The following is a 27936-nucleotide window of genomic DNA, read 5'->3' on the forward strand; positions in this document are numbered from 1 at the left end:
CTCTTCTGATGCCACCAGATGGTGGCTTTGAATTAAATAAAGTTCTGTTCTGTTCTGTTCTGTGTTATGCTATATTTGTCATTCTTGTTTTCAGGAATCCCAAGAGAATGACCACACGGATGTTCTGAACACCATGGCCTCACACCAACTGACTGCCATAAACAAGATGAAACGGTTTGTGAAATTAGCATAGATCACTCCCGCACATTGTTTAAGCAAACGTTATTAGGAAAGGAAAAAAAAAGTGTTTTTCTTCGCAACACCACAGCACATGTTAAACTATGGCTCTTTGGTGTCCAGCTGATAAAGACCCTGTTAGTAATGATGAAACAGTGTAAAAATAGTACATTAAAAACATATCCTTTTTGTTTAATATGATGAAAGTGCACAAAGACCATGTTAATAATGATGAAACAGTGTAAAAATAGTACATTAAAAACATATCCTGTTTGTTTAATATGATGAAAGTGTACAAAGACCATGTTAATAATGATGAAACAGTGTAAAAATAGTTCGTAAAAAAAACATATCCTGTTTGTTTAATATGATGAAAGTGTACAAAGACCATGTTAATAATGATGAAACAGTGTAAACATAGTTCGTAAAAAAACATATCCTGTTTGTTTAATATGATGAAAGTGTACAAAGACCCTGTTAATAATGATTAAAAATTGTAAAAATAGTACATTAAAAACATATCCTGTTTGTTTAATATGATAAAAGTGCACAAAGACCATGTTTGTAATGAGGAATCTGTGTAAAAATAACACTGAAGAAGAAGACCCCAGTGGAAATTATCAAATTGTAGCATTAAAAATGACCATGTTCATAACCGTGATGAAACTTTACAAAAATAATACATTGAAAAAGATCCTGTTTGTGATGATGAAACTGTAAAAGTAGTACTTTGAAAAAGACGTTGTTTGTAATTATGTAACCCTGTTTGATTAAAGTGATGAAAATCTAAAAATAATACATTGTAAAAAAAAACCTGGTTTGTAAAGATTAATCTGTATATAAAAGAAACATTGTAAAAGATCCCATTTGTAACAATAAAACTCTAAAATACATTTAAAAGGCTCTGCTTCTAAAATTAATTTGTGTAAAAAATACTACACTGTAATTCACTAAACTCTTGCAACTTTGCGATCTCGCAGTGCAATGCTAAGAGACTTGCAAAGAGGATGCTTTGTTGATTAACAGAGCCTAAGAGACCTTTGTGAATTAGGCCCCTGATTTGTAACAATAAAACTATAAAAATACATTGTAAAAGGTAGGGCCTCCACGAGTCCAGAATATTGGACTTGGGTACTTATGGGTCAAAACTCAACCTGGACTCGAGTACCTGACACTTACACTAGCTATAGATAATAATGAGACTAAGGACTAAGTAAAATAGTATTATGCATCTTAATTCCAGCGCTGAACATGGACGCCAAATTATATCATTGTATTGCATTCCACACATTCCACTTTTGTTTCCCCTCCATGTCTTATAGGCCTATAATGTATCCTGCGACACGCATATGGCAAAATGAAGTAAAATATTGTTGTTGTTTTTTAAATCATGACAGTGCTTTTCCTTGCACGGGTACTCGGGTCCTTTGAAAGGACTCGAGTCTTGCTAGACTCGGCCTGTGTTCAAGTACTCGAATACTCGTGGAGACCCTAGTAAAAAGTCCTGTTTGTAATGATGAATCTGTGTAAAAAGATTACATTGTGAAAGAACAAGTTTGTATTGATTATATTATTAATCTGTGGAAAAATACTACATTATAAACGATCTCATTTGTACCAATAAAACTTGGTAAAAATATATTGTATAAGGCCTTGTCTGTAACGATGAAACTGTGTGTGTTACAGACAAGGTGTACTAGAACCATATGATGCCCAACAGCTGCAGACAAAGGTAACACAGGAGATGTTGGACGTTGAGACACGGAGAAAGGCAGAGATGAAGAGACAAGAAGAGGAACTTCATAAAAGACTGAGTCAACAGAAGAAACAGAGACTGGCTGAAAAAGTAAGAAAATAAATAATGTTGTAAGATAACAATCTTGAGACATAAGAAAGAATTGTTGCAGTAGAAGCTCCGAATGGTTATTTATTTTATGCACTCTGGTAGGCCAGTAATTCTATTTATAGACCAGTGTTAGGAAGGAAGGAAGAAAATGTTTTATTTAATGACACACTCAACACATTTTATAAACGGTTATATGGCGTCAGACATGTGGTTAAGGACCATAGAGATATATAGAGAGAGGAAACCCGCTGTTGCCACTTCATGGGTACTCTTTTCGATTAGCAGCAAGGGATCTTTTATATGCACCATCCCACAGACAGGATAGTACATACCACAGCCTTTGTTACACCAGTCGTGGTACACTGGCTAGAATGAGAAATAGCCCAATAGGGCCACCAGCGGGGATCGATCCTAAACCGACTGCACATCAAGCGAGCGCTTTACCACTGTGCTACGTCCTGCCCCATGTCCAGTGTTAAGACCAGTATTAGGCCATTATCTACAGGAACATACAAAGGTCAAGTGACATTGAACTCAGTTGGTAAATCGCTTGCCTGATAAGCGTGAGTTGAAGAATCGAACCATTGCATTTTCCCCTGTGCCAACCACTGCACTACAATTGGTATATCAAAGACTGTGGTATATACCGTCCTGTCTGTGGGAAAGTACTTATAAAAGGACCCTTGCTGCTACTGAAAAATATAGCAGGTTTCCTCTGAAGACTACATGTCAGAATCTAATAACCGATGATTAATTAATTAATTTTCTCTTGTAGAGTCATTAAACAAAACACATTTCAATACCAAGATAGTCTTTTGGGAGAGGTGGTTAATAAATACAGATATACAATGTACGATATAAAGTTATTTGCAAGTCTTGTCAGGTGGTATTCTAAGACAGATGGCTGTTTGAGCAGGTTATAACTATTTGACTATGCATCTAATCCCAAAAGATTAAGAAAAAGATCTAACAAATAGATGGATGGACAGACAGAAATAGAAGAAGAAGTTGTTGTTTTTTAACGACATTACTAGAGCACATTGATTTATTAATCATCGGCTACTGGATGTCAAACATATGGTAATTTTGATGCATCCATAGAGATGAAACCTGCTACATTTTTCCATTAGTAGCAAGGGATCTTTTATATGCATCATCCCACAGACAGGATAGCACATACCACGACCTTTGCTATACTAGTCGTGGTGCACTGGCTAGAGCGAGAAATAGCCCAATAAGCCCACCGACGGTGATCGATCCTAGACTGACTGTGCATTAAGCGAGTGTTTTCCCACTGGGCTACGTCCAGCCCTGACAGAAATAGAAGACTTTAAAAATATTTATACATGTAACTTATGTCACGATTGTGTTTTTCAGAAACAGGATAAAGAATATCAAAAGAAGTTAGCCATGATAAAGCAGAAGCTGTCTGAAATGAGGGTAAGGTTCAACCAACTGATCAATGCTAGTTACTGATCTGCAATAGTTTCAAACTGATCCACAGTGCATGTGGTTACTGAAATATCTACATTATAAACACTATAGTGGTTCTGCATCACTTGCTGATGTGATTGACATTAGTTTGTGAACTATCAGAATCTACATTCATTTCAACTTATTTTCGTGCTTATATCCAATTAAGGTTCAAGCATGCTGTCCTGGGCACACACCTCAGCTATCTGGGCCGTCTGTCGAGGACAGTGGGTTAGATGTTAGTGGGTTAGTGGTTAGTGAGAGAGTAGAGGGTGTAGTGGTCTTACACGTACCCATTGAGCCCTTAAGAACTAGACAAATCAAATATCTGTAGTTATTAACTACTAAACTAAGACCTGTTCAGGAAGGAGAGTAGTCGTTGGCTAGACTGGTTTTTGCACATAACATTAAAAAAGGTAATGTGATAGAAGATGATGGTACCAGTCAATTTGTTTGCAGTCACTTGGCCTCCTGAACATGACTGATCTGCATTGGTTTCTGACCTATGCCAGTTATCGCCCACCATTAATCATTGAAGTGTATTGATCACAGACCTATAGTAATTATTACTACACTCATGTCCATAAATGAACTGCTGAACTGACTTGCATCTGCATTAGTTTTAATGATATTTTGTTTCGCTGTTTTGCAGAAGGAGAACCAAGACAAAGCCGTGCAGATGGAAGCTGGTGAATCATCAGTTGGAACAGCTGGTCAGTGTTTCTTTTTCTTTTCCACGTTACAATGTCCTCAAACAAGTGCACACACACACACACACACACACACACACACACACACACACACCACACACACGGAAGTTACAGTCACGTGACTGGAACTAGAGGGAACATACAGTAGAAGAATTTAGGCCATCCCATTGGCTTTTGGGATATTCGGACCAGACTACTAGCTGTAGTGGGGGAGTGCACTTGTTTGAGGACAGGTAATGTATCTATAAAAGAGAAAACATCTCAAGTTTTCTCCAGGTTTCTGGATTTTACAACATTTTCTTTGGATTTTGTAGTGGGACGTTTTTTCATAAAAAAGAGTAAATTTGTTTTGTTCAGAGCACATTGATTTTTTAATCATCGGCTGTTAGATGTCAAACATTTAGTAATTCTGACATACATAAAGTCTTCAGTTAAAAGTTTGTTTTGTTTATCAACACCACTAGATTTATTAATCATCGGCTGTTAGATGTCAAACATTTAGTAATTCTGACATACATAAAGTCTTCAGTTAAAAGTTTGTTTTGTTTATCAACACCACTAGATTTATTAATCATCGGCTGTTAGATGTCAAACATTTAGTAATTCTGACATACATAAAGTCTTCAGTTAAAAGTTTGTTTTGTTTATCAACACCACTAGATTTATTAATCATCGGCTGTTAGATGTCAAACATTTAGTAATTCTGACATACATAAAGTCTTCAGTTAAAAGTTTGTTTTGTTTATCAACACCACTAGATTTATTAATCATCGGCTGTTAGATGTCAAACATTTAGTAATTCTGACATACATAAAGTCTTCAGTTAAAAGTTTGTTTTGTTTATCAACACCACTAGATTTATTAATCATCGGCTGTTAGATGTCAAACATTTAGTAATTCTGACATACATAAAGTCTTCAGTTAAAAGTTTGTTTTGTTTATCAACACCACTAGATTTATTAATCATCGGCTGTTAGATGTCAAACATTTAGTAATTCTGACATACATAAAGTCTTCAGTTAAAAGTTTGTTTTGTTTATCAACACCACTAGATTTATCAATCATCGGCTGTTAGATGTCAAACATTTAGTAATTCTGACATACATAAAGTCTTCAGTTAAAAGTTTGTTTTGTTTATCAACACCACTAGATTTATTAATCATCGGCTGTTAGATGTCAAACATTTAGTAATTCTGACATACATAAAGTCTTCAGTTAAAAGTTTGTTTTGTTTATCAACACCACTAGATTATTTAATCATCGGCTGTTAGATGTCAAACATTTAGTAATTCTGACATACATAAAGTCTTCAGTTAAAAGTTTGTTTTGTTTATCAACACCACTAGATTTATTAATCATCGGCTGTTAGATGTCAAACATTTAGTAATTCTGACATACATAAAGTCTTCAGTTAAAAGTTTGTTTTGTTTATCAACACCACTAGATTTATTAATCATCGGCTGTTAGATGTCAAACATTTAGTAATTCTGACATACATAAAGTCTTCAGTTAAAAGTTTGTTTTGTTTATCAACACCACTAGATTATTTAATCATCGGCTGTTAGATGTCAAACATTTAGTAATTCTGACATACATAAAGTCTTCAGTGAAAAGTTTGTTTTGTTTATCAACACCACTAGATTTATCAATCATCGGCTGTTAGATGTCAACATTTAGTAATTCTGACATACATAAAGTCTTCAGTTAAAAGTTTGTTTTGTTTATCAACACCACTAGATTTATTAATCATCGGCTGTTAGATATCAAACATTTAGTAATTCTGACATACATAAAGTCTTCAGTTAAAAGTTTGTTTTGTTTATCAACACCACTAGATTTATTAATCATCGGCTGTTAGATGTCAAACATTTAGTAATTCTGACATACATAAAGTCTTCAGTTAAAAGTTTGTTTTGTTTATCAACACCACTAGATTATTTAATCATCGGCTGTTAGATGTCAAACATTTAGTAATTCTGACATACATAAAGTCTTCAGTTAAAAGTTTGTTTTGTTTATCAACACCACTAGATTTATTAATCATCGGCTGTTAGATGTCAAACATTTAGTAATTCTGACATACATAAAGTCTTCAGTTAAAAGTTTGTTTTGTTTATCAACACAACTAGATTTATTAATCATCGGCTGTTAGATGTCAAACATTTAGTAATTCTGACATACATAAAGTCTTCAGTTAAAAGTTTGTTTTGTTTATCAACACCACTAGATTTATTAATCATCGGCTGTTAGATGTCAAACATTTAGTAATTCTGACATACATAAAGTCTTCAGTTAAAAGTTTGTTTTGTTTATCAACACCACTAGATTATTTAATCATCGGCTGTTAGATGTCAAACATTTAGTAATTCTGACATACATAAAGTCTTCAGTTAAAAGTTTGTTTTGTTTATCAACACCACTAGATTTATCAATCATCGGCTGTTAGATGTCAAACATTTAGTAATTCTGACATACATAAAGTCTTCAGTTAAAAGTTTGTTTTGTTTATCAACACCACTAGATTTATTAATCATCGGCTGTTAGATGTCAAACATTTAGTAATTCTGACATACATAAAGTCTTCAGTTAAAAGTTTGTTTTGTTTATCAACACCACTAGATTTATTAATCATCGGCTGTTAGATGTCAAACATTTAGTAATTCTGACATACATAAAGTCTTCAGTTAAAAGTTTGTTTTGTTTATCAACACCACTAGATTTATCAATCATCGGCTGTTAGATGTCAAACATTTAGTAATTCTGACATACATAAAGTCTTCAGTTAAAAGTTTGTTTTGTTTATCAACACCACTAGATTTATTAATCATCGGCTGTTAGATGTCAAACATTTAGTAATTCTGACATACATAAAGTCTTCAGTTAAAAGTTTGTTTTGTTTATCAACACCACTAGATTATTTAATCATCGGCTGTTAGATGTCAAACATTTAGTAATTCTGACATACATAAAGTCTTCAGTTAAAAGTTTGTTTTGTTTATCAACACCACTAGATTTATTAATCATCGGCTGTTAGATGTCAAACATTTAGTAATTCTGACATACATAAAGTCTTCAGTTAAAAGTTTGTTTTGTTTATCAACACCACTAGATTTATTAATCATCGGCTGTTAGATGTCAAACATTTAGTAATTCTGACATACATAAAGTCTTCAGTTAAAAGTTTGTTTTGTTTATCAACACCACTAGATTATTTAATCATCGGCTGTTAGATGTCAAACATTTAGTAATTCTGACATACATAAAGTCTTCAGTGAAAAGTTTGTTTTGTTTATCAACACCACTAGATTTATCAATCATCGGCTGTTAGATGTCAAACATTTAGTAATTCTGACATACATAAAGTCTTCAGTTAAAAGTTTGTTTTGTTTATCAACACCACTAGATTTATTAATCATCGGCTGTTAGATATCAAACATTTAGTAATTCTGACATACATAAAGTCTTCAGTTAAAAGTTTGTTTTGTTTATCAACACCACTAGATTTATTAATCATCGGCTGTTAGATGTCAAACATTTAGTAATTCTGACATACATAAAGTCTTCAGTTAAAAGTTTGTTTTGTTTATCAACACCACTAGATTATTTAATCATCGGCTGTTAGATGTCAAACATTTAGTAATTCTGACATACATAAAGTCTTCAGTTAAAAGTTTGTTTTGTTTATCAACACCACTAGATTTATTAATCATCGGCTGTTAGATGTCAAACATTTAGTAATTCTGACATACATAAAGTCTTCAGTTAAAAGTTTGTTTTGTTTATCAACACCACTAGATTTATTAATCATCGGCTGTTAGATGTCAAACATTTAGTAATTCTGACATACATAAAGTCTTCAGTTAAAAGTTTGTTTTGTTTATCAACACCACTAGATTATTTAATCATCGGCTGTTAGATGTCAAACATTTAGTAATTCTGACATACATAAAGTCTTCAGTTAAAAGTTTGTTTTGTTTATCAACACCACTAGATTTATCAATCATCGGCTGTTAGATGTCAAACATTTAGTAATTCTGACATACATAAAGTCTTCAGTTAAAAGTTTGTTTTGTTTATCAACACCACTAGATTTATTAATCATCGGCTGTTAGATGTCAAACATTTAGTAATTCTGACATACATAAAGTCTTCAGTTAAAAGTTTGTTTTGTTTATCAACACCACTAGATTTATTAATCATCGGCTGTTAGATGTCAAACATTTAGTAATTCTGACATACATAAAGTCTTCAGTTAAAAGTTTGTTTTGTTTATCAACACCACTAGATTGATTAATCATCGGCTGTTAGATGTCAAACATTTAGTAATTCTGACATACATAAAGTCTTCAGTTAAAAGTTTGTTTTGTTTATCAACACCACTAGATTTATCAATCATCGGCTGTTAGATGTCAAACATTTAGTAATTCTGACATACATAAAGTCTTCAGTTAAAAGTTTGTTTTGTTTATCAACACCACTAGATTTATTAATCATCGGCTGTTAGATGTCAAACATTTAGTAATTCTGACATACATAAAGTCTTCAGTTAAAAGTTTGTTTTGTTTATCAACACCACTAGATTTATTAATCATCGGCTGTTAGATGTCAAACATTTAGTAATTCTGACATACATAAAGTCTTCAGTTAAAAGTTTGTTTTGTTTATCAACACCACTAGATTTATCAATCATCGGCTGTTAGATGTCAAACATTTAGTAATTCTGACATACATAAAGTCTTCAGTTAAAAGTTTGTTTTGTTTATCAACACCACTAGATTTATTAATCATCGGCTGTTAGATGTCAAACATTTAGTAATTCTGACATACATAAAGTCTTCAGTTAAAAGTTTGTTTTGTTTATCAACACCACTAGATTTATCAATCATCGGCTGTTAGATGTCAAACATTTAGTAATTCTGACATACATAAAGTCTTCAGTTAAAAGTCTGTTTTGTTTATCAACACCACTAGATTTATTAATCATCGGCTTTTGTAATTGTGACATGAAGACTATGTAGTCTTCAGAGGAAACCTGTTACATGTTTCCATTAGCAGCAAGTATATAAGCAAGTTATAAGTATACTATTATGTATTTGATTTATAAAAATATACTATTTAGTATTTCAGACAATTTACAGATGCTATTCAGTTACTACAGACTCTTAATATTTCAGGGTATGGGATGTAGCCCAGTGGTAAAGTGCTAGCCTGATGCGTGGTCAGTCTAGGATCGATCCCCGTCGGTGGGCCTATTCGGTTATTTCTCATTCCATCCAGTGCTCCACAACTAGTGTAACAAAGGCTGTGGTATGTACTATCCTGTCTTTGGGATGCTGCATATAAAAGATCCCTTGCTGCTAATCGGAAAGAGTAGCCTATTGTGCGGCGGTGGCAGGTTTCCTCTCATTATATGTCTCTGTGTCATCTTTAACCATACATTGTATGTCCGACACCATATTATCATAATTAAAACATGTTGAGAGTTGTTGAATAAAAACATTCCTTTCTTCCGTTTAATATTCCAGACCCAGAGTCATACGTACAGGGCTTACTTCAACTGAAGTCCCAACATCGCAGTGAGCTCAGTGGGCTAGAGAACGAGATAGATGCAGAACATGCACAGGAGCTCGCTAAGGTTCGCGACAAAGTCAACGAGAATGCCAAGAATGAGCTCAAAGTAATCGAGGACAATCTGCTGCAGAAACTCCAAGAAGAAGGTATTAGCTGTACTATAGCTGTACTATAGCTGTACTATAGCTGTACTATAGCTGTGTTATAGCTGGACTATAGCTGGACTACTATAGCTTTACTATAGCTGAACTACTATAGCTGTACTATAGCTGGACTACTATAGCTGTACTATAGCTGAACTACTATAGCTGTACTATAGCTGGACTATAGTTGGACTACTATAGCTGGACTATAGCTGGACTACTATAGCTGGACTATAGCTGGACTATAGCTGGACTACTATAGCTGGACTATAGCTGTACTATAGCTGGACTATAGCTGGACTATAGCTAGACTATTATAGCTGAACTACTATAGCTGTACTATAGCTGGACTATAGTTGGACTACTATAGCTGGACTACTATAGCTGGACTATAGCTCGACTATAGCTCGACTACTATAGCTGGACTATAGCTGGACTACTATAGCTGGACTATAGCTGTACTATAGCTGGACTATAGCTAGACTATTATAGCTGTACTATAGCTGTACTATAGCTGGACTATAGCTGTGCTATAGCTGGACTATAGCTGGACTATAGCTGTGCTATAGCTGGACTATAGCTGGACTATAGCTAGATTATTATAGCTGTACTATAGCTGTACTATAGCTGGACTATAGCTGTGCTATAGCTGGACTATAGCTGGACTATAGCTGGACTATAGCTGGACTGTAGCTGTACTATAGCTGGACTGTAGCTGTACTGTAGCTGGACTATAGCTTTACTGTAGCTGGACCGTAGCTGTACTATAGCTGGACTATAGCTGTACTATAGCTGGACTATAGCTGGACTATAGCTGTACTATAGCTGGACTATAGCTGTACTATAGCTGGACTATAGCTGGACTATAGCTGGACTATAGCTGTACTATAGCTGGACCGTAGCTGTACTATAGCTGGACTATAGCTGGACTATAGCTGTACTGTAGCTGTACTATAGCTGTACTATAGTTGGACTATAGCTGGACTGTAGCTGGACTATAGCTGTACTATAGCTGTACTATAGTTGGACTATAGCTGGACTATAGCTGGACTATAGCTGTACTGTAGCTGTACTATAGCTGTACTATAGTTGGACTATAGCTGGACTATAGCTGGACTATAGCTGGACTATAGCTGTACTATAGCTGGACCGTAGCTGTACCTGGACTATATCTGGACTGTAGCTTTACTGTAGCTGGACCGTAGCTGGACCATAGCTGGACCATAGCTGTACCATAGCTGGACTATAGCTGTCACATTACTGTGCACTGTACTATTTGTTTTATGTTTATACTGAACAACAGAAAAGAAGACATGGATTTTGGGGTTTTTTAAAAATGTTTTAATGATAAAAATAATTTGATAGTTGTAATAGACCAAAAAATTAGCTGGACTAAGAGAATTAAATTAATATTTGTCTTTCTTTTGTGGTGCAGTGTATTTCCAGGTAAGTAAATCTGTTTAACAAGGCATGATCCAGAACCAGGTTTGTAAACTTGTATTTTGTTTTGGGGCGGAACATAACCTAGTGGTAAAGTGATTGCCTGATGCATATTCGGTCTAGGATCGATACCCATTTGTGGGCCCATTGGGCTATTTCTTCGTTCCATCCAGTGCTCCACAACTGGTGTAACAAAGGCTGTGGTATGTTTTATTTTATCTATAGGATGTTGCATACAAAAGATCCCTGTATGGTCCTTAACCGTATATCCGACGCCATATAGCTGTAGTTAAAATGTGTTGAATGCATCATTAAATAAAGCATTCCTTCCATCCTTCCAACCTTTGTCTGATACCCAACAACCAATGTTTATTTTGTGTTCATTCCTTTCCATTTAACCAGACATGACCCAGAACCAGGTCAGTAAACTGATGTTTTGTCTATTTAACTAGGCATGACCCAGGGTCAGGTCAGTAAGCTGATGTTTTGTCTATTTAACCAGGCATGACCCAGGGTCAGGTCAGTAAGCTTATGTTTTGTCTATTTAACCAGGCATGACCCAGGGTCAGGTCAGTAAGCTGATGTTTTGTCTATTTAACCAGGCATGACCCAGGGTCAGGTCAGTAAGCTTATGTTTTGTCTATTTAACTAGGTATGACCCAGGGTCAGGTCAGTAAGCTGATGTTTTGTCTATTTAACCAGGCATAACCCATAACCCGGTTAGTAAGCTGATGTTTTGTCTATTTAACCAGGCATGACCCAGAACCAGGTTAGTAACCTGATGTTTTGTCTATTTAACCAGCCATGACCCAGGGTCAGGTCAGTAAGCTGATGTTTTGTCTATTTAACCAGGCATGACCCAGTGTCAGGTCAGTAAGCTGATGTTTTGGCTATTTAACCAGGCATGACCCAGGGTCAGGTCAGTAAGCTGATGTTTTGTCTGTTTAACCAGGCATGACCCAGGGTCAGGTTAGTAAACTGATGTTTTTTGTTTAACCAGGCATAACCCAGAGTCAGGTTAGTAAACTGATGTTTTGTCTATTTGACCAGGCATAACCCAGGGTCAGGTCAATAAGTTCATGTTTTGTCTATTTAACCAGGCATGACCCAGGGTCAGGTCAATAAGTTCATGTTTTGTCTATTTAACCAGGCATGACCCAGAACCAGGTTAGTAAACTGATGTTTTGTCTATTTGACCAGGCATAACCCAGGGTCAGGTCAATAAGTTCATGTTTTGTCTATTTAACCAGGCATGACCCAGGGTCAGGTCAATAAGCTGATGTTTTGTCTATTTAACCAGGCATGACCCAGAGTCAGGTCAATAAGTTCATGTTTTGTCTATTTAACCAGGCATGACCCAGGGTCAGGTCAATAAGCTGATGCATCAACACGAGAAGGAGATGTCGGACCTGGAGGCGATACAGCAGGAGAGCCGCAAGAAGCAGGCGAGGAAGCTGAAGGAAGACCTGGCTCGCAAGAAACTCGAGTGGGAGCAGCAGAAAATCCGGGAGAAAACTGAGCAGGCAGAACTGCGGGATCACGAGATCAAGCTGGCCAAGTGAGTCACATACATGTTACTGGCATCACCAGTCTTCTTACAGGGACATCACCATTCTTCTTACAAAGACATCACCATCCTTCTTACACAGACATTGCCATCCTTCTTACACAGACATCGCCATCCTTCTTACACAGACATCACCATCCTTCTTACACAGACATCACCATCCTTCTTACAGAGACATCACCATCCTCCTTATAGAGACATCACCATCCTTTTACAGAGACATCATCATCATCCTTACAGAGACATCACCATCCTTCTTATAGAGACATCACCATCCTTCTTACAGAGACATCACCATCCTTCTTATAGAGACATCACCATCCTTCTTACAGAGACATCACCATCCTCCTTATAGAGACATCACCATCCTTTTACAGAGACATCATCATCATCCTTACAGAGACATCACCATCCTTCTTATAGAGACATCACCATCCTTCTTACAGGGACATCACCATCCTTCTTACAGGGACATCACCATCCTTCTTACAGGGACATCACCATCCTTCTTACAGGGACATCACCATCCTTCTTACAGAGACATCACCATGTTTCTTACAGGGACATCACCATCCTTCTTACAGGGACATCACCATCCTTCTTACAGAGACATCACCATGTTTCTTACAGGGACATCACCATCCTTCTTACAGAGACATCACCATCCTTCTTACAGAGACATCACCATCCTTCTTACAGAGACATCACCATGTTTCTTACAGGGACATCACCATCCTTCTTACAGGGACATCACCATCCTTCTTACAGAGACATCACCATGTTTCTTACAGGGACATCACCATCCTTCTTACAGAGACATCACCATCCTTCTTACAGAGACATCACCATCCTTCTTACAGGGACATCACCATCCTTCTTACAGAGACATCACCATCCTTCTTACAGAGACATCACCATTCTTCTTACAGGGACATTATCATCCTTCTTACTGACACATCACCATCTTTCTTACAGAGACATCACCATCTTTCTTATTTTTTTATTTGTTTTCTCGATTGTGATTTTCATCCCTGTTCTTAGAGATGCTTAGTCCTCCATTATTGTACTAGACAGTCTGGTTTATGGATGACTGTCCCACACAACTACTTGTAGGATCAGTGCCTTTAAGTGCATAAAAGGAGGAACATAAACTAGAAATCACTGATATAGTTTTTCCTCTTTTTGCCCTCAGCAAGCTGATAAACAGCCAGGTGTCGATCTCGGAGGAGGAGCGGAACCGCATCCTGAAGGAGCACGAGCTGCAGATGGTGAAGCTGGAGAACAGCCTGACGCTGAACAAACTGAGACAGAAACGCATGCTGGAGGACCGGCTCAGTCAGAGGAAGGCTCAGCAGCTCCACGAGCTGCAGGTAGCTGAGGCCAAGGTAAGAGTATTGAGAAACTCCATGAGCTGCAGATAGCTGAGGCCAAGGTAAGAGTATTGAGAAACTCCACTAGCTGCAGGTAGCTGAGGCCAAGGTAAGAGTATTGAGAAACTCCATGAGCTGCAGATAGCTGAGGCCAAGGTAAGAGTTTTGAGAAACTCCACGAGCTGCAGATAGCTGAGGCCAAGGTAAGAGTTTTGAGAAACTCCACTAGCTGCAGATAGCTGAGGTCAAGGTAAGAGTTTTGAGAAACTCCATGAGCTGCAGATAGCTGAGGTCAAGGTAAGAGTTTTGAGAAACTCCACTAGCTGCAGATAGCTGAGGTCAAGGTAAGAGTTTTGAGAAACTCCACGAGCTGCAGATAGCTGAGGCCAAGGTAAGAGTTTTGAGAAACTCCATGATCTGCAGATAGCTGAGGCCAAGGTAAGAGTATCCAGAAACTCCACGAGCTGCAGATAGCTGAGGCCAAGGTAAGAGTATCCAGAAACTCCATGAGCTGCAGATAGCTGAGGCCAAGGTAAATGCATTGAGAAACTCCACGAGCTGCAGATAGCTGAGGCCAAGGTAAGAGTATCAAGAAACTCCATGAGCTGCAGATAGCTGAGGCCAAGGTAAATGTATTGAGAAAGTCCACGAGCTGCAGATAACTGAGGCCAAGGTAAGAGTTTTGAGGACTTGTAAAAGTCTAAATAAAATTGTACCTAGGGTCATATCATGAGATACAGCTGGCAGAGACCAACGTAAAAGTATTGAGGAAACTCCTAAAACTCTAAATAAAATTATACCTATGGTAGATTAGGGTCTCCACGAGTACTTGAGTGCTTGGGCGACTCAAGTCCATTCACAGGACTTGAGTACCTCAAGTCCATTCACAGGACTTGAGTACCTGTGAAAGTCTTGAATACAAATCTGCTACGTAGAGTCTCCACGAGTACTTGAGTGCTTGGGTGACTCAAGTCCATTCACAGGACTTGAGTACCTGTGAAAGTCTTGAATACAAATCTGCTACGTAGAGTCTCCACGAGTACTTGAGTGCTTGAGTACCTCAAGTCCATTCACAGGACTTGAGTACCTGTGAAAGTCTTGAATACAAATCTGCTACGTAGAGTCTCCACGAGTACTTGAGTGCTTGGGCGACTCAAGTCCATTCACAGGACTTGAGTACCTGTGAAAGTCTTGAATACAAATCTGCTACGTAGAGTCTCCACAAGTACTTGAGTGCTTGGACGACTCAAGTCCATTCACAGGACTTGAGTACCTGTGAAAGTCTTGAATACAAATCTGCTACGTAGAGTCTCCACGAGTACTTGAGTGCTTGAGTACCTCAAGTCCATTCACAGGACTTGAGTACCTGTGAAAGTCTTGAATACAAATCTGCTACGTAGAGTCTCCACGAGTACTTGAGTGCTTGGGCGACTCAAGTCCATTCACAGGACTTGAGTACCTGTGAAAGTCTTGAATACAAATCTGCTACGTAGAGTCTCCATGAGTACTCAGGCACTGGCCGAGTCTAGCAAAATCCGAGTCTGTTCACAGGAATCGAGTACCTGTGCAAGGAAGAGCACTCTCATTTAATTATATTGTTTATGTCATTTTGCCATGTGCTTGCTGCCAGTTAAATTATAAGGCTGTAAGACAGAGGGAAAACAAAAAGTCTTCTTAGTCTCACTATAATGATAATTATCATCTAGGGTAAGTGTCAAGTACGCGTGGAAGCCAGGGCGGGATGTAGCCCAGTGGTAAAGGGCTCGCTCAATACGCAATCGATCCCAATCAAAAAGAGTAGCCCAAGAAGTGGTGACAGCAGGTTTCCTCTCTCAATATCTGTGTGGTCGTTAACCACATGTCTGACGCCATATAACCCGTAAAATAAAAAATGTGTTGAGTGCGTCATTAAATAAAACATTTCCTTCTTTTTCTTTGTGGAGGCCCATATCACAAGCTACAGCTGGCAAGGGCCATGATAAGAGTATTGAAAAAACTCCTAAATGTCTAAATAAAATAAATACCCGGTATAGGAGATATGAACATTTGTTGGGCGCGGTAGGGAATATGTATTGCTTTAGCAGTATCCTCAAAATGCTTGTTGTTTTAGTAATTTTTTTCCCTGAATTAAATACTTTTTTCTTTAATGAACATACAGAAACGTCCCAAATCTTCCCAGGCTAAAGACGACAGCCTCGATGAAGATGTCAACCAGCGGAAACAGCTAATGCTGTTAAAGAAGCAAGCTGAGCAGAAGATAGCTATTCTCCAAGGTCAGAAGCTTGACCTTGACGATGAACTTGAGCAGATCCAGATGGAGATGATAAAAGAGCGAGCCATGGCTCTGAGAGAGCAGGAGGAGAGACTGGGAGCCATGATCACAGCCTTGCAGATGGAGAGGGCACGAGAGGTATGTGATGGCCATGTAGGACATTCGTTTTACTTCAGGCCGTAGGAAGTGGGGGGAGTGGAGGGAAACAGGGAGCAGGAGGAGAGGCTGGGAGCCATGATCACAGCCTTGCAGATGGAGAGGGCACGAGAGGTATGTGATGGCCATGTAGGACATTCGTTTTATGTCAGGCTGTAAGAACTGTGGGGAGTGGGAGGAAGGGAGAGCAGGAGGAGAGACTGGGAGCCAAGATCACAGCCTTACAGATGGAGAGGGCACGAGAGGTATGTGATGGCCATGTAGGACATTCATTTTATTTCAGGCCATAGGAACGGGGATGGGGGGGGGGGGGAAGAGAGCAGGAGGAGAGACTGGATGTATACTGATATATATAACTCAAAAGCATCCATGAATTATAGTTGATTTGGCTGTGAAAAAAAGTTTAAATATTTGCTTCCATACTCCCTTTCCTTCCTTCTCTTCATTTGTTCTTTCTCTTCTCTTCGCTTTCTTTCTCACCCTATCTCCCAACTCCTTCTCTCAGGGATGGGATTTAACTCAGTTGGTAGAGTACTTCCCTACATGAGGTGTTTGAGTTGTAGGATCAAATCTCCGCAGCACACTCATTGGGTTGTCCCTCAGCCCACAGAGAGTCCCATGACTGGTATATCAAAGGCTGGAGTGTGGACTGTCCTGTCTGTGGGAAAGCTCATATAAAATATACCTTGCTACTATGGTAATTTTATTGCAAGCTGATTATAATACAGCACACTTAAATAAATACAATTAGATTGACCCACTTATTGTTTGTTTTTTATTATTTGTATTTTAATGTTATTTTATTTTATGTTTCTTTCTGTTCTATTCCGTTCATTGTAATGTTTTATTTATTTTATTTCATTTCAATGTATCACCTTGGGTTTGATTCAGTATGTATTTTATTTCTGCCAACAAAAGATTTTAGTTTTTTACTTTTAATTGTTTTTGTTCTGGTTTGGTTTCAGCTTGCCAAAATAGAAGAACAACAGAATGCGATTAATAACCTGAAGGCCAATCTGATGGACGACCTGACTGACCGAGGGATACTCACGACACCGGAGTGTGAGCAGATTATAGCCAGACACAAAGAGGTGAGCACATTGGTTCCTTACAACAACAAAACAAAAATCCCATGCAGTGCGACACAAAGTTAAAAGGTTTGTTTTGTTTAAGGACACCACTAGAGCACTTTGATTTAGTAACCATCGGCTGTTGGATGTCAAACATTTGATATGTATATTTTGACAAAAATCTTAGAGAGGAAACCCACTACATGTTTTCAATAGCAGAAAGGAATCTTTATATGCATCATCCCACAGACAGGATAGCACATACATGTGTACCATGGCCTTTGATATACCAGTCATGGTGCACTGGCTGGAATGAGAAATAGCTCAATTGGTCTACTGACAGGGATCAATCCTAGACCGACACCACACCATCAGGCACTGGGCTACATCCCATCCCATAGTGCAATAGAAGGATAACAACAGACCTTCAAAAATAAATATGAATGGCTTTGTAATGACTTCGTATTGAACTTTATGGTTAGTTCATTGCTTGAATCATCATTTCTTAATCAGTTAATTGAAGGTTTATTTCTTTTGCATTTTCATCTAACTGAAGAAGAAGCATTGCTTTAAATTGTTAAACGCAACCATCAGTTTTGGAAGTAAGATAAAGAATTAAGGTTACCGAGTATTTGTATTTATCAGATTCAAAATCACAATACTCAAGTTAGTCTACATGTACTTCTAGCTCAATACAATCTGATTAAAATTAGCTCTACTGGTCTACCAGTAGATCTAACAGCATTGCGTGGACTCCCATGTCCAGGTGACATTCCATCTATAAATAACAATTTAAATATCGACCAATTACCCTTCGTCTTTTATAGTGTTATTCGGGAGCATACAAATTCTAAAAATATCGGGCGAGACTATTTATGCAATAGGCGAACTTGTTAGTCTATTTCAACATTAAAAAACAGGGGGAAAAGTGCAGTAATAAACTCTGGATTGCATACTAGTATAAACAGATTTTATGGCTATACCATCACAGGGGTTTTTTTCGTCTTGAAACAAATTTTAAATAAAATTTTATATTGAAATTAGTTTCTGGCGTATTTCTTATACCCTCGGCATAATCCCGAATGTTTCAAAATTCTTTTTAAATCACTGGCGTGATTTTGCAAGAAAGGTTTTGATTGGTCGATTGAAAGGTCAACTGAACATGAGCTCCAACAGGATGCTGTTAGATCCACAGGTAATAGTAATTAACCAGTGGAGCTAATTTTAATTAGATTCACCTCAGTAGCAAATTTGTTTTGTCCAGTGTTTAATATTTTGTTATGTATTAAATCATTTCAACGATACCATAGTTTGACACCCAATAGCCAATGTATTTTTCACGCTGGTGTGTCATTAAACATCTATTCTATTCATTTCAACTAATTAATATGCTTCTGGAACTTCGTTACGAATTAGAAAATTATTTTTAATTTATTCATATGTCTGTTTAACTTTAGAATACATGGAATCATTTCAACTAATTAATTTACTTGTATATGCTTCTGGACATTTCAGAAATAGGAAACTATTTCTAACTTTATCATAATGATATTTATTCAGGAACAAGATCGGTTAAACAAGAATCTGGAGACACAGAGAATGAAACAAGAGCAGGTAACTCTCACAAGTCATGTTATTTGGGACTTTATTAATGTGACATTGTTTAGTAATTAACTATGAGTTAATTTGCAGATTTATTCTCACTTCTTTCCCATTTATTATTTATGAGTTATTTTGAAATAATCTAGTTCTTAGTCTATACCTTTTCTTCTTTTCTAAAAGTTTATCTTTTGCATGTATATTTAGTGTATCCATAAAAAAGCTCTAAGCCTTGCTATTTCCTGTTATATTAGGAACAAACTTTGTGTTGGAAACTGGTGTTCTCTCAGAAGATTATTTCTGGCATGGGTTTACAACATTACTGGCATAGGAAGGGGGGGGGGGACGAGGGGGCATGCCTCCCCCCCCACTTTGTGTGTTCCCTCGCACTTTTTTGGCACCTTCCTATATATGCCCGTGAACATTAATTCATAAAGGACAGATAATTCTCTTTATTACCCCAGCAGGCATTCATAACGGGGAAAATAAAAATCATAATTTCTCGCTGAGAAATTATTATTTATTGGTTTAACGTACACTACTATTGGACAATTTGACGCCAACAAACCAATCACCTTGTCGGTACTAAATGTGACGTCATCATGATTTGGCAAAGCACACACAATGACGTCGCATAGTTTAAAGCGTTTGCGTTACTATTTCTGGTTTCAGTCTTAAACTTGTAATAAAATGGTAGTTTAATGCATTTAATTATAGACTTTTTTTTTTTTACAGAATATATAGAACTTTGGGTTTCAAAAATTATCTGTGAACCGTGAATAAAATACCCAGAAGAGTAAAGTAGTTTACGTCGTTTCTATATACATGGACGTGTAGCCGATGTAGGCTATTTCGAAAATAAAGCCTTTTTAAAAACCCCAAATAGCTGAGGTAATAAATAGAATAACAAACTCGGTACCAGTTATTATCAAATTTATGTCCCTCGTGAAATAATTTTCACCTGTCACTCGCTAAAGCTTGTGGCAAGTGAAAATTATTTCACTCGGGACATAAATTTGATAATTAACTGGTAACTCGTTTATTATCCTCTGTTTATTACCCACTAACATTTTTAATTAGCTTTTTGTTTTAAATGCATAAATCCCTATGCTGTCTATAAATCAGTTTCACCAGCCATCCGTCACATATATCTGCGGGCATAGTTTTTATACCATATACATTAAAATATATAATACAGTATAATAGAAGTGACAGAGACTGCTGAAACACTTGGTGACATCTTGGAATAATATTTGACTTTTCTTTTGTGGTTGATTTTTGCATAATTATTCTTACAATAAAAATAATACATGCGTTAATATATTAGAAGTAAATTAATTTTTTATATGATGAAAATATACCATTTTACATTGAACTTTTTGTTTCAAATGAAACCATCTTAAAATTATAATTTCACATTCATTAAGCAAATCATTAAACATTGTCTTGTAAATCTGTGTAAAGCTTACTTAGGAATTGAAGTGTTAAATGAATGAAAATGAAGTTCCTAAGACAGAGAGCAAAAGTCATTGATTTTAAGCTAAGTAATCTGTGACTGGTGAAGCAATCAGCACACTGTGTAATTATCGAAAAAGCATTTTACTCCAGAAATATTATCCCATATAGGTAATAAACAGTAATCGTGACAGATTTACTACATGTATTTATTTCTAATGTTAAATTTTTTGCAGGTTTCGTTTTAGATTTTATTTCCAGTGCAGTTAATGCATGAGATTAGGAAAATTTTACAAATTTTTCATATATAACAAAATCATTGTTATTCCCATACGACACCCAATAGGCGATGTATTTTTTCGTGCTGGGGTGTCGTTAAACATTCATTCATTCATATTATTCTCATACAATTATACAGCTGTAGCATGTTATGCCAAATTCATTTCAGTCAATGGAGATCCGTCTTTCAGAACGCAAAGCATTAAAAGAGGCCTCATTTGTTAATGCCCAGAAACAAGAATTGGATAGTATAGACCAGGTTCACACAGCGTTTGATGTGCATGGCTATTTGTACATGTCGTTTGATTCAGTGTTCGCTTGTATTGTTGTCTGCTTATATTTGTAGTTGAGAAATGTTTGTATCTAGTGACTGGTGTTTGGGGCACATTTTCTTTTTCAATGTATCTGTTACACTGCAGCATGATTCAAACCCCCATATAAATGTTGCTTGCCACAGTCTATAGACCCCCTCCCCTGCATAATTTCCTGCACATGTGCTTGTAAGATCTCATGCTTGCACACACCTCAGCTATCTTGTCTGTCTTTCAGGACAGTGGGTTAGTGGTTAGTTGTTAATGGTTAGTGAGAGAACAGCTGCTGTTTTGTAGATTGTACATGTTTATCCATTAAGCCATTAAAATTTATTCAAGTGCCCACTTTCCTTTCTCTCCATTGAACTTCATCTCATTTCTTCCTCATCTACATCTAGAGTGCTTCTCTCTTGTAGCTATCCATGTCAACACCTGTCATTTCCCATCAGCTTTAGCTGTGGGCTTAATTAGTCTGACCACTTCGGGGAGTGTTTAGTAGTTTCTTCTGGCATTGTTAAGAGGCACTTGTAACCACCTATTATACTCCCCTACTACCGGCAGTCATTATGTATTGCAGTGAGTCAGACCAGCTTTATTAGTAGCAGAGGATGAGGATGCCAGGTGGGTGCTGTGAAGTACACAAAGACTGCACCCATAAGCCATTAAACTTACCGTGGGTGGGAATGTTAACAAGTACTGAGATATAAACCAATTAAAGGGACAGACCCTAGTTTCAGCCCATGAAAATTAACACTAAGTTTAGTTAGTCTACAAACCTGTATCACATTTGGACAAAGTTACAATTGAGTGAAACATGAGTCTGTGACTTTGAAATGGTGAAATACCCTCTAAAAATAGACTAAAACTCGAATCCATAACTGTCACTTCTCAGACGCACGTGCGTTTTTAAAAAATATGAGAAATGCATTTTGTGATATTAAAAACACCAGGATGACCAAAACCACTTCGAATATACGGAAATGGATAATCTAAACAATAAAACTTCAGTAAATTATGATTTCAGTTATCAAAAAACGACTCTAATAGTCAAAACTGTGCCTGAAAAATGAGGGTATGTCCCACACACAAACCAGTTGGATTCACCAATAAACCATCAATGCCAGTCATATGGGCAGATGTTAACATGTCAGTAGTGAAGTTACAGTTTGTTTTGTTTAACTACAACACCAGTCATATGGGCAGATGTTAACATGTCAGTAGTGAAGTTACAGTTTGTTTTGTTTAACTACAACACCAGTCATATGGGCAGATGTTAACATGTCAGTAGTGAAGTTACAGTTTGTCTTGTTTAACAACAACACCAGTCATATGGGCAGATGTTAACATGTCAGTAGTGAAGTTACAGTTTGTTTTGTTTAACGACAACACCAGTCATATGGGCAGATGTTAACATGTCAGTAGTGAAGTTACAGTTTGTTTTGTTTAACTACAACACCAGTCATATGGGCAGATGTTAACATGTCAGTAGTGAAGTTACAGTTTGTTTTGTTTAACGACAACACCAGTCATATGGGCAGATGTTAACATGTCAGTAGTGAAGTTACAGTTTGTTTTGTTTAACGACAACACCAGTCATATGGGCAGATGTTAACATGTCAGTAGTGAAGTTACAGTTTGTTTTGTTTAACGACAACACCAGTCATATGGGCAGATGTTAACATGTCAGTAGTGAAGTTACAGTTTGTTTTGTTTAACTACAACACCAGTCATATGGGCAGATGTTAACATGTCAGTAGTGAAGTTACAGTTTGTCTTGTTTAACGACAACACCAGTCATATGGGCAGATGTTAACATGTCAGTAGTGAAGTTACAGTTTGTTTTGTTTAACGACAACACCAGTCATATGGGCAGATGTTAACATGTCAGTAGTGAAGTTACAGTTTGTTTTGTTTAACTACAACACCAGTCATATGGGCAGATGTTAACATGTCAGTAGTGAAGTTACAGTTTGTTTTGTTTAACGACAACACCAGTCATATGGGCAGATGTTAACATGTCAGTAGTGAAGTTACAGTTTGTGTCGTTTAATGACAACACCAGTCATATGGGCAGATGTTAACATGTCAGTAGTGAAGTTACAGTTTGTCTTGTTTAACGACAACACCAGTCATATGGGCAGATGTTAGCATGTCAGTAGTGAAGTTACAGTTTGTCTTGTTTAACGACAACACCAGTCATATGGGCAGATGTTAACATGTCAGTAGTGAAGTTACAGTTTATCTTGTTTAACGACAACACCAGTCATATGGGCAGATGTTAACATGTCAGTAGTGAAGTTACAGTTTGTCTTGTTTAACGACAACACCAGTCATATGGGCAGATGTTAACATGTCAGTAGTGAAGTTACAGTTTGTCTTGTTTAACGACAACACCAGTCATATGGGCAGATGTTAACATGTCAGTAGTGAAGTTACAGTTTGTCTTGTTTAACGACAACACCAGTCATATGGGCAGATGTTAACATGTCAGTAGTGAAGTTACAGTTTATCTTGTTTAACGACAACACCAGTCATATGGGCAGATGTTAACATGTCAGTAGTGAAGTTACAGTTTGTCTTGTTTAACGACAACACCAGTCATATGGGCAGATGTTAACATGTCAGTAGTGAAGTTACAGTTTGTCTTGTTTAACGACAACACCAGTCATATGGGCAGATGTTAACATGTCAGTAGTGAAGTTACAGTTTGTCTTGTTTAACGACAACACCAGTCATATGGGCAGATGTTAACATGTCAGTAGTGAAGTTACAGTTTGTCTTGTTTAACGACAACACCAGTCATATGGGCAGATGTTAACATGTCAGTAGTGAAGTTACAGTTTGTCTTGTTTAACGACAACACCAGTCATATGGGCAGATGTTAACATGTCAGTAGTGAAGTTACAGTTTGTCTTGTTTAACGACAACACCAGTCATATGGGCAGATGTTAACATGTCAGTAGTGAAGTTACAGTTTATCTTGTTTAACGACAACACCAGTCATATGGGCAGATGTTAACATGTCAGTAGTGAAGTTACAGTTTGTCTTGTTTAACGACAACACCAGTCATATGGGCAGATGTTAACATGTCAGTAGTGAAGTTACAGTTTGTCTTGTTTAACGACAACACCAGTCATATGGGCAGATGTTAACATGTCAGTAGTGAAGTTACAGTTTGTCTTGTTTAACGACAACACCAGTCATATGGGCAGATGTTAACATGTCAGTAGTGAAGTTACAGTTTGTCTTGTTTAACGACAACACCAGTCATATGGGCAGATGTTAACATGTCAGTAGTGAAGTTACAGTTTGTCTTGTTTAACGACAACACCAGTCATATGGGCAGATGTTAACATAGTAGTGAAGTTACAGTTTGTCTTGTTTAACGACAACACCAGTCATATGGGCAGATGTTAACATGTCAGTAGTGAAGTTACAGTTTATCTTGTTTAACACATATGGGCAGATGTTAACATGTCAGTAGTGAAGTTACAGTTTGTCTTGTTTAACGACAACACCAGTCATATGGGCAGATGTTAACATGTCAGTAGTGAAGTTACAGTTTGTCTTGTTTAACGACAACACCAGTCATATGGGCAGATGTTAACATGTCAGTAGTGAAGTTACAGTTTGTCTTGTTTAACGACAACACCAGTCATATGGGCAGATGTTAACATGTCAGTAGTGAAGTTACAGTTTGTCTTGTTTAACGACAACACCAGTCATATGGGCAGATGTTAACATGTCAGTAGTGAAGTTACAGTTTGTCTTGTTTAACAACACCACTCAAGCACACTGATTTATTAAGCATCAGCTATTTGATGTCAAACATTTGTTAATTCTGACATATAGTTTTAGAGAAGAAACCTGCTACATTTTTCCATTAGTAGCATATGATCTTTATATATGCACCATCCCACAGACAGAATAGCACATACCACAACCTTTGATATACCAGTCATGGTGCACTGGCTGGAACGAGAAATTGCCCAATGGGCCCTCTGACAGGGATCGATCTTAGACCGACTGCCCATCAGACTTTACCACTGGGCTATGCCCCATCCCCACCACTAGGCCACCAAAGCCAGTCACCTGGGTATATGTTGGCATGTCACACAGTATCACCACACATTAATACTGATATATTTTATGACCAGTGAGAATTATGCAGAAGGTTCCATTACATTATTAACCAACATCATTAATTAATTATTGAGCAGATGCTCACTACTTCTGGTGGTTTGAGGTTATATATATTTTTTTGTATTATATTCTGTTTAAAATACAGGTATTTTCTACAAGTATGACACATTATGTATTAATATTCGGTAATGCCATGTCTTTTGCTGATTACCCTTACCAAGATCCTGTGCTGGGTCACAATTCTGCATTTATTTATTCCTGTGTTTATGCCAGTAAATAAAATGTACATGTAAGGTCCTCTAGCTTTCACCAGTTATCCACAATGAGTATTTGAAGCCATTTTGTTGCCTAAATTTGCTTTTATATTGTCAAAGCAAGATTGAACTTTTTTGCATTAAAATAGTAAAAATGTAATTTAAAAATATCATGAAATAAATATCAGGATAGGAATCAGAAGTTGAATCTACAGTGCCCTGTTAGAAAGAAAGAAAGAAAGAAATGTTTTATTTAACGATGCACTCAACACATTTTAATTACGGTTATATGGCGTCAGACATATGGTTACGGATCACACAGATTTTGAGACAGGAAACCCGCTGTCGCCACTTCATGGGCTACTCTTTCTGATTAGCAGCAAGGGATCTTTTATATGCACCATCCCACAGACAGGATAGCACATACCATGACCTTTGATATACCAGTCATGGTGCACTGGCTGTGACGAGAAATAGCCCAATGGTCCCACTGACGGGGATCGATCCCAGACCGACTGTGCATCAAGCGAGCGCTTTACCACTGAGCTACGACCTGCCCCTGCCCTGTCAGATGCAGATCCCCCACACAGGACAACATTTTTTTCACTTATTTTAATGAATGAATAGGCACTCTTAAATATTTTTCATTTAATATGTTGCATATAAGACTTCCCCCTGCAAACTATTCTGGATCTGTGCCTGCCTACCCATTCTAAAATAAGGAGGAAGTGAGGATAAGAACCTGGGCATGCATAGTGTTGTACAGGCTTCAAAGGCTCACACTGGAAAGACTTTTTGTTGTTGCTAAGCTAATTTGGCTATGAGCAGGAAAAAAGGCCTGTCTGTCTGCCTGTCAATCAATCCATTTATATGTCTGTCTGACTGTGTAGGTGAATTAAAGAAAATCCATAAATACTTTTACACTGCTTAATATTATTTAAGACTGTTGGAAACAGGCATCGAAATAAGCCGAGAGCTGTCGTTCAGGTTACCAGGAGGTTACCACATGTCAAGAAAGTCAAGAACGGTCATTCAGTTTACCAGGAGGTTACCACATGTCAAGAAAGTCAAGAACGGTCATTCAGTTTACCAGGAGGTTACCACATGTCAAGAAAGTCAAGAACGATCATTCAGTTTACCAGGAGGTTACTACATGTCAAGAAAGCCAAGAACGATCATTCAGTTTACCAGGAGGTTACTACATGTCAAGAAAGTCAAGAACGATCATTCAGTTTACCAGGAGGTTACTACATGTCAAGAAAGTCAAGAACGATCATTCAGTTTACCAGGAGGTTACCACATGTCAAGAAAGTCAAGAACGATCATTCAGTTTACCAGGAGGTTACCACATGTCAAGAATGATCATTCAGTTTACCAGGAGGTTACTACATGTCAAGAAAGTCAAGAACGATCATTCAGTTTACCAGGAGGTTACCACATGTCAAGAAAGTCAAGAACGATCATTCAGTTTACCAGGAGGTTACCACATGTCAAGAAAGTCAAGAACGATCATTCAGTTTACCAGGAGGTTACTACATGTCAAGAAAGCCAAGAACGATCATTCAGTTTACCAGGAGGTTACTACATGTCAAGAAAGTCAAGAACGATCATTCAGTTTACCAGGAGGTTACTACATGTCAAGAAAGTCAAGAACGATCATTCAGTTTACCAGGAGGTTACCACATGTCAAGAAAGTCAAGAACGATCATTCAGTTTACCAGGAGGTTACCACATGTCAAGAAAGTCGAGAACGATCATTCAGTTTACTAGGAGGTTACTACATGTCAAGAAAGTCAAGAACGATCATTCAGTTTACTAGGAGGTTACCACATGTCAAGAAAGTCAAGAACGATCATTCAGTTTACCAGGAGGTTACCACATGTCAAGAAAGTCAAGAACGATCATTCAGTTTACCAGGAGGTTACCACATGTCAAGAAAGTCAAGAACGATCATTCAGTTTACCAGGAGGTTACTACATGTCAAGAAAGTCAAGAACGATCATTCAGTTTACCAGGAGGTTACCACATGTCAAGAAAGTCAAGAATGATATTTCGTTCTCCACAAATATTTATGAACAAGAACACCATCACTTACATTT

General features: G+C 37.3%; 1 protein-coding gene across 1 annotated transcript in view; it reads left to right on the plus strand.

Annotated features, from left to right (window-relative positions):
- Positions 1–27936, plus strand: part of LOC121383560 (limbin-like) — a 62562-nt gene that overhangs the window by 12537 nt on the left and 22089 nt on the right. The window contains exons 9-18 of the mRNA XM_041513648.1: positions 95–174; positions 1864–2023; positions 3401–3463; positions 4149–4209; positions 9732–9923; positions 12711–12918; positions 14120–14312; positions 16456–16707; positions 17691–17816; positions 19356–19409. Coding sequence (XP_041369582.1) covers positions 95–174; positions 1864–2023; positions 3401–3463; positions 4149–4209; positions 9732–9923; positions 12711–12918; positions 14120–14312; positions 16456–16707; positions 17691–17816; positions 19356–19409 — 1389 coding nt within the window. The remainder of the gene's footprint in view (positions 1–94; positions 175–1863; positions 2024–3400; positions 3464–4148; positions 4210–9731; positions 9924–12710; positions 12919–14119; positions 14313–16455; positions 16708–17690; positions 17817–19355; positions 19410–27936) is intronic.

The sequence above is a fragment of the Gigantopelta aegis genome, chromosome 10 (assembly GCF_016097555.1).
Source record: "Gigantopelta aegis isolate Gae_Host chromosome 10, Gae_host_genome, whole genome shotgun sequence".
Classification (NCBI taxonomy): domain Eukaryota; kingdom Metazoa; phylum Mollusca; class Gastropoda; order Neomphalida; family Peltospiridae; genus Gigantopelta; species Gigantopelta aegis.